Consider the following 7,151-nt stretch of genomic DNA (forward strand, 5'->3'; position numbering starts at 1 on the left):
CGTGACCACTCGATCATGAGGCCAGTCGAGGCTGTGCGTTGCGGTGTTTTAGGCCGACTTGGATCGTGCCAATTAGGGCGGGGGGTGTTATATAGGTAAAACTTATTGCTTTTATCATCTATAATAATATAAACAAGGTCTTTGACCCCCGTGTTGCCGGGGAGGTCAATTCGAGTACACAGTGAAAGACTAAAATTGGCAAAGCCATCAGAATTCCAACGCTACGTGGCTAAGATGCATTATCATCATAGCCTTTATCAACCAAACCAACTCGAAGCTATCTCTACAAACAAAAAGATTAAAATGTGTAGAAACATTACAAAGGATTTAAACAACAAACGAAATCTCTTTGTTGTAGACTTTTCCGAACTTTCTTAATTTCTTGTTGCTGATCATCCTTCTGCATAAACAAAATTAATCCACAAAGCCAAATCAAAACATCAAAATTTAAGAAACTCCAGTACGTACTCCACATCATAAATCCAAAAAATAGGAAAATTAGGGCTCAACAATTAACATAAAACTCAATATAGGGCTAAAAAAAATATAAATCAGGGCTAAATTGAGTGAAAAAAAAACTCGACATAGGGCTAAATTAAAAATTAACACAAGTTCATTCTTACCCTCAACTCTATTCAACCGTCCTTTTAACATGCAATTATAATCCTTCATAATTTGTTGGGCCTTACAACTCTTGAATTGGGCTGCCTAATCGGGTCCATAATGGTTTCATGCATGCAAATTGGGCTCGAACCCATAATGCTCATAACATTACTCCCTCCTTTAAAATTCACCTTGTCCTCAAGGTGAAAGAAATTTCCGAATGGGTCGGTTTGAATGAAACATTGGAATCCATGAAAACCATGAGCTATTGCGTGGTTGGTGGTCCGATCGCTCCTTGTCTCATATAAACCAATATGACAGCTAGTTTCTTGACCTGATGTAGAAACTTGGATGATAATAAGGGGGTGTTTGGTAAATGGATTTGATTGGGGAGAAATGGAATTAGAAATATTTCTTTTGTTTGTTTTCCACTTTTCATTTCTATTTCTCTTTCTATTTCTCTAAAAGTAGAGAATTCCATTTCTCTTTAAAACAAAGAGAAATCCATTTCTCAGCAGCCTCCTCATAGCATGTTACCACCTCGTCTCCGGCCGCCACCTCGTCTCCAAGTCTGCAACCGCCACCTCGTCTCTAAGTCTGCAACCACCACCCCGTCTCCGCCGTTCGCAGTGGTGAACACAGAGATGGTAACCGGTTGTAGGTTGCAGGTGGTACGGGTGAACGGAGATTAGGGTTTCAAGTGGTGGTTCGTGGTAGGTTAGGGTTTTCAGATGGTCGGGTGATTGTGGTCGCAGGTGGGTGACAGTGGTGGTGGAAATCGGCGGTGGTTGCAGGTGGCTTCTGATTATCATCATCATCATCGCCACCACAACCACCACCACAAAATCTCCAAAGAGGCAGTGATGACAGATCTGAGCCTCCTTTTTCTATATTTTATGTTCCAAAAATTTGAATCTTTTTAATTTCTTGTGTACTGTGGTTGAAGAAGGGGGTTTGGTGGCGACAGCCGGTGGTGGTGGGCTGTGGTTGAAGAAAGGGCTGTGGTGGTGTGGGGCTGTGGTGGTGGGGCTGGTGGTGGTGGTGGGGCTGTGGTGGTGGTGCTGGTGGTGGTGGGGTTGCGGTGGTGAGTGGTGTCAGGTTGGGTGGAGGTGGGGTTGGGTATGGTAGAGTTCTCTGTTTATTTTCTCGTGTACCAAACAAGAGAAATGATTCTCATTCTCCATACCAATTCTCTTTCTCTACAATTCCATTTCCATTTCTATTTTCTCTCCATTTCCATTCTCTGTACCAAACACCCCCTAAGGTCATTAGTAGGATATTTGTTCCAATCAATGTGCCATGGTGTGTTGAATGGCATGAGTAAATAAATTGTTTTTAGCAATTGCATCACAAATTGATTGCTCAAATGAGCACACCCTCCACCCAGAATGTTGCCACACACAAATTGATTGCGTCATTAGCGTCCATGTCACCTTCATCAATGTGTTTTATATTGTGCAACTTTTCCTCATTTGAATGAAACCAAACAGTAGCAATGCTATAGGAGCTTGTGTTTGCAATACGTAGCAATACCAATGTTACTACAGTAAATAGGAATATTAATATTGCTGGACAGTTGGACTGTATCTTTATCTCCAAAAACACCTTTCCGTTTCCACTTAACTAACCATTTTCTCACACCTTTTCTATAATTAATTAGCCAATAAGTAACAGATCTCTTGCTAAGAAGGCTCAAAATTTTGACTTTGAGTTGACTTTTGAAAACACTATACGGTTTTCCGCGTGATGCGGCATGAAACAAAAATTCTAGTAATTATGTAACAGTTATGGATGTTCAAGATTCGTTTCAAACCTAATTGAAAACGTTTATACCAATAATCACTTTTGGTCAGCCAGTTTCTGAATGTTCAAACCATAACAAACGGTTTGGTTTACCGTCAATACCAAAAATCGGCCAAATAAAATTGAACCCGACGACAAGCTTATTATTGAAGCTTAATGCATGAAACTAAATCATTAGTAACGATTCAGTTTAAATTTTCAATTGTTCAGTTTTGTTTTTAATGACAAAAAATCGAACCAACGGTTTTGCTCACAGTTTAACTTAGATACCATTAAAACCGAATGTGAACACACATGTGTAACATTTTATTTTTTTTAATTGAAAAAACTATAGCAATACCATACCGAAATTAAAGACAATAAAATGCTCATTTTTATGGTGCAACTTTTTTTAAAAAGTATTAACGTATGAAAAAGTTACGGTCATTAGAAAATCGTTAGTAGTAAGTTGGCTTACAATTAAAATTAAAAAGAATATATGGGTAAATACGAAGGTTCAAACCCATAATTATTTTTGAAACTTACAAAAGTTAGTTGAATAGATTGAGGGGTTCAAACCCATAATTATTTTTAAAACTTACAAAAGTTAGTTGAATAGATTGAGGGGCATATTTTCTAACGGGCAAATTTGCCACTATTTTACATGCTATTTTAGGTGTACCTTATACATTAAAAGTTATAAATTACTTAAAAAATATATATAAAGTATATATGGCCAAGTTATTCTATAAAGGCTGACAAAAATAATAAGGATTTATAATAAAAAAAATTTTTAAAAAATCATAACTCAAAATTTAATAAAAAAACAAAAAAATGTTTCCGCCGTCTTCCTCATTAGAAAAAACACAAAGTGCTGGAAAAAAAAGATCATTGTGTTTTTTTGTTTATTATTATGTTTTGTGTTTGTTTTCGCTATTTATTGTGTTTTTCTTATTGACATTGTGTCTCTTTTCTCTTGATATTATGATATGTTAATCGAATTGTGTTATATTTTGTTTTACATTTTGTTATATTTTGCGATTTATTTTGTCTTTTGTTCATTTTCGTCATTGTGTCTTTTATCTCAGCGTCGTGTTTTTTGCCAATTTTTTTTTAAAACGGGAATGATGGGGGAATATTTTGATTTTTAAAATTTTTTTGTTTCTTATGTATATTTTAATTTATGATTTTTTAATTATTTTTTTAAATTTTTGTTAAATGTTTTTTATCTGTCCACGAAGTTTTCTGACACTTCTTATTTTTGTCCTTATTCACTTACCTAGTATAGATAACATATCCATGAAGTAAATCCATCTTTAATTTATTAGAACTTAAATGATTATTTTAAGAAGAAACCGTAGAATTATTATAAAAAAAATAACAAATATACAGAAACAAGTATGATCGGTAATATATAAAATTTTAAGAAAACGTACTACTTTTAATTCTAAATATTTAATGAGTAAATCACTAAATCCCGAAATAAATTCAAAACGTACGTTCCACCTTGATTTTCTATGAAATCCACTGATGTAAAACTAGGTATCTGCCGACTACCTTTCTGGTCGCAAATCAGCCGCAACGGCCCTTCTGCGACAATTGGACCTAAAATATGGCTGTGATCGACCGGTTCTGCGACTGAAGTTTTGGTTGCAAATTTAGCAACCGGGTTTGCGACTGACTCCGAAACTATTAGCGGCCTAAATTGCGGTTTCAAACTTAAACGCCATTTTGTGGTTCAAAAATTTTTGAAGAAATTAGATTATTTTTCATTTTCTAAGTTTCTAGTCCGTTTAATTTCGAAACACAAACTAGGGCCATAACCTTGCTCAGATTTGAATGCCAATAGAGCGATATAATAAACTAATTAACTATATGAAATAAGATACATTTATAAAAAAAAATACAGCAAGATTAGGAACTGAAAAATGTAACAATGTGAAAGCAGGCATGATAAGAGAATTAGTACGTACTATATATTCCCATAAATTGGATTTGGCTAAATGATAGAGCACTCACTATACTAGTGAGAGGTAGGGGGTTCAAACCTCACTATCACCAATTTATATGGGAGATATGAGGGATGACCCTAGCTTGCCAGGGTTCGAGTCCTGATCTCACCCGGTTTTACCGGCTCCTCGCTGTCGTGCCATTTGGCGGGCATGGGGGTCGGGTTTTATCCGGTGAATCCCTCAATAGGTGGACCGCTAGGGGCTCCGTCCGTCCGGACTAGTGGCCGGCTCGGGCTACCTTTAGCCAATGGGGACCGCGTACAGAGTACCCGGCGTTAATTAGTTGTTCGTTAAAAAAAACGTACTATATATTCTTAAAGTCAGTGTTTTAGACTTTACTTGTCTTTTTTATAAGATGACGTAAGGGCTGCCGGGTTTTAAAAGCTCATGGAACTAAGTCCAAACTTATCTATTCGAGTCATTTATAAGCGGTGAGATAAAATCCATCATAAACGTGCATAGAAGTTTTTATATAAAGTCCTAGGTTAATTATAGGAAACAAATGGCTATCTTTTATAAGTGAAATGTACGCCATACGTCTATATATATTTACAAGTGTACACTTATTTATAAATATGCATGCATGGTAACAGTTACTATATAAAAACAATTACAGTATCAATTAATTTCAAGCTGGGCCTTCAATATTGGCGTGATTAACCGCAACTGAACTAGGAGCAACCACCTCATAGTGCGGGTTTGCAACGTTGTCGGAGCCTGTAAACACATTTAGCTTGATCACCATATCGGGTTTGTTAGGATCTTTAACTTTTTGCTCTTTGTTAATTTCTGTGATACTAATGTCGATGTATGGCTTCTTGGTCTTATACACACAGCAAATTATAATTTGGATGACACCCAATGTGAACCCGAGAACATTTGGAATCTATAAAAAAAAACAAACGTTAAGAAAATTCAAGATAAATATTAAAGTATTTTGTAAGCAATTTGAGTATACATACCACGATGCTAATATCCCCAAGAAGTATACCATAAAAGAACCACGTAACGCTGCTGAGTGTCACCAAAAGTATCGAAAGAATAGACATGCACTCCACACTTTTTGTTTTAATAGCTTGTATCTGATAAAATATTGAGTAACTTTAAGAAACGAATAATTTTTTCTTTTATAAATCTTATTTTTATCATTTATAGTTTAAAAGTTAAAATAATTTATTAAATATATCTCAGTAAATATTTATTTAAATTATCATGCATTTTTAAGGTCAGTGTACATGGTTGCTAAAAACCCAAGTTTCCCGGCTAGTTACATCGTTTGTATAGAACGTAATGCACTTACCACACCACCCAGAGGGGCAATAAAAGCACAAAGAGAAGATAATACAAGGAAAACCCATCCAACTCTCACGACACGCTGATCGCCTTCTGTAAGAAATTGAGTAAGGATAACAATCAATCCGAATCCAATAACTATGAACAGAAATATAAGCTTCCAACTTTTCATCTGCGTAGAGAAATTAACAAATAGTTATTAAAACACGAGAGAATTCAGACATAAGTCGGATATGGGGGTATCAAGGTGTGTTCTCCGGGATACACGTCAACTTTCACGGCGAAGTGTGAATTTTTTTTCTTCTTTGTTTTGTGTATTTGGATACTCTTGAGCAAATACTAGGATACCCCTAGATCCATTTGTTTTTAATAATCATGAATTTTTCTTTTAGGGGGTGTTTGGGATCCCTTATTTCATCAACTAATAACTTATAAATTTTTTGAAAAGTTAATAAGGTGTAAAAGGTGTTTGACAAACCATAAGACCTTATGGATTTTAACTTATGAAGAATACAAAATAAAGGAGTTTTGAAAAGTTAGGAATCTCTAACTTTTAACTTAATGGGTTTGATATTCCCATTAAACCCTTACATCCTCACTTCACAACTAAGCAATCTCAAACACTTTTTAAAAAACAACTTATTGATTTATAAAAGAATGTTGTTTTTGGTCGTTTTACATGAATAAGCTAAATCAAACACTTCTTAGAAACAACTTATTGACATAAGCTAATTCAAAAACTTTTTTACAAATTCATTTTTAAAAAGTCATAAGTTAATAATTCCTTTACACAAAATGTCCTTTTAGACTTAAATAAGGAATCCCAAACACACCCTTAGATATGTCACTATGACGGGCATGGGTACCTACGTACCTTGGGTTTCTTAGGTGCATAGAAGATGAAAACGCAGAGATAAAAGGTTTGTAAGATGATACCAACAGCTCTGATGGTGATCATAAGCATGGTATCACCCTTTAGCATAGCGTAATAGATCCAAAGCATGGAGCTATACAAGCCGACCACATAAGGCAACGACTTAAACTTTCCGGTGGTTTTCTTTTTGTAAACATCCCAGAACACTTCCCTAGGGTTTTCCAATGCAAAAATGTTTGAATGGATTAAGAATAAAAAAAATATAGATATCAATATACAGAGGATTGATGATCATAACGTACATCGGTGCAAGAAATACCATGAATGACAAAATATTGCCTGCAAAACAAACATATTAATTGTTAGCTAGGGGTTGCGGTTGTTAAGTGCATGGTAAGTATATAACCTGCAAATTAATTATTATGTATAGTATTATTGACGGTTTATGATACTTCACTCATCGTATGGTTAGCCGGCCGGCTTTCCAGACGTCACACAATTACTGTGATCGGCATGCATATCAATGATTTTATGCACGCATGGTATATCAGATTAATTAATGGATATTGGAGTAGAGAGTTACCCAT

The 7,151-nt window shown here is 35.3% G+C and overlaps 1 protein-coding gene across 1 annotated transcript; it reads right to left on the reverse strand.

The window, feature by feature from the left end:
- Nucleotides 1–5,025: 5,025 nt before the first annotated feature.
- On the reverse strand, nt 5,026–6,886 carry LOC143597949 (bidirectional sugar transporter SWEET14-like). Its single transcript, XM_077076310.1, has 5 exons — nt 6,867–6,886; nt 6,565–6,775; nt 5,698–5,862; nt 5,360–5,479; nt 5,026–5,283 (listed from the first exon to the last, which is right to left on the reverse strand). The coding sequence occupies exons 1-5, from the start codon at nt 6,884–6,886 to the stop codon at nt 5,026–5,028; spliced, it is 774 nt and encodes a 257-aa protein (XP_076932425.1).
- Between the last annotated feature and the right edge of the window lie 265 nt (nt 6,887–7,151).

This window comes from Bidens hawaiensis, unplaced genomic scaffold, assembly GCF_021521415.1.
Source record: "Bidens hawaiensis isolate Kalapana, Puna unplaced genomic scaffold, B.hawaiensis_p1.1 tig00049269_1, whole genome shotgun sequence".
Lineage (NCBI taxonomy): Eukaryota > Viridiplantae > Streptophyta > Magnoliopsida > Asterales > Asteraceae > Bidens > Bidens hawaiensis.

Bases quoted from the DNA above. Each gene is read 5' to 3' on its own strand.
- LOC143597949 (XM_077076310.1), bottom strand. From the start codon at position 6,886: ATGGTATTTCTTGCACCGAT. The intron at 6,776-6,866 runs GTACGTTATGAT...GGAAAACCCTAG, and splicing joins ATGGTATTTCTTGCACCGAT to GGAAGTGTTCTGGGATGTTT. The intron at 5,284-5,359 runs GTATGTATACTC...TTTTTTTTATAG, and splicing joins TTGGGGATATTAGCATCGTG to ATTCCAAATGTTCTCGGGTT.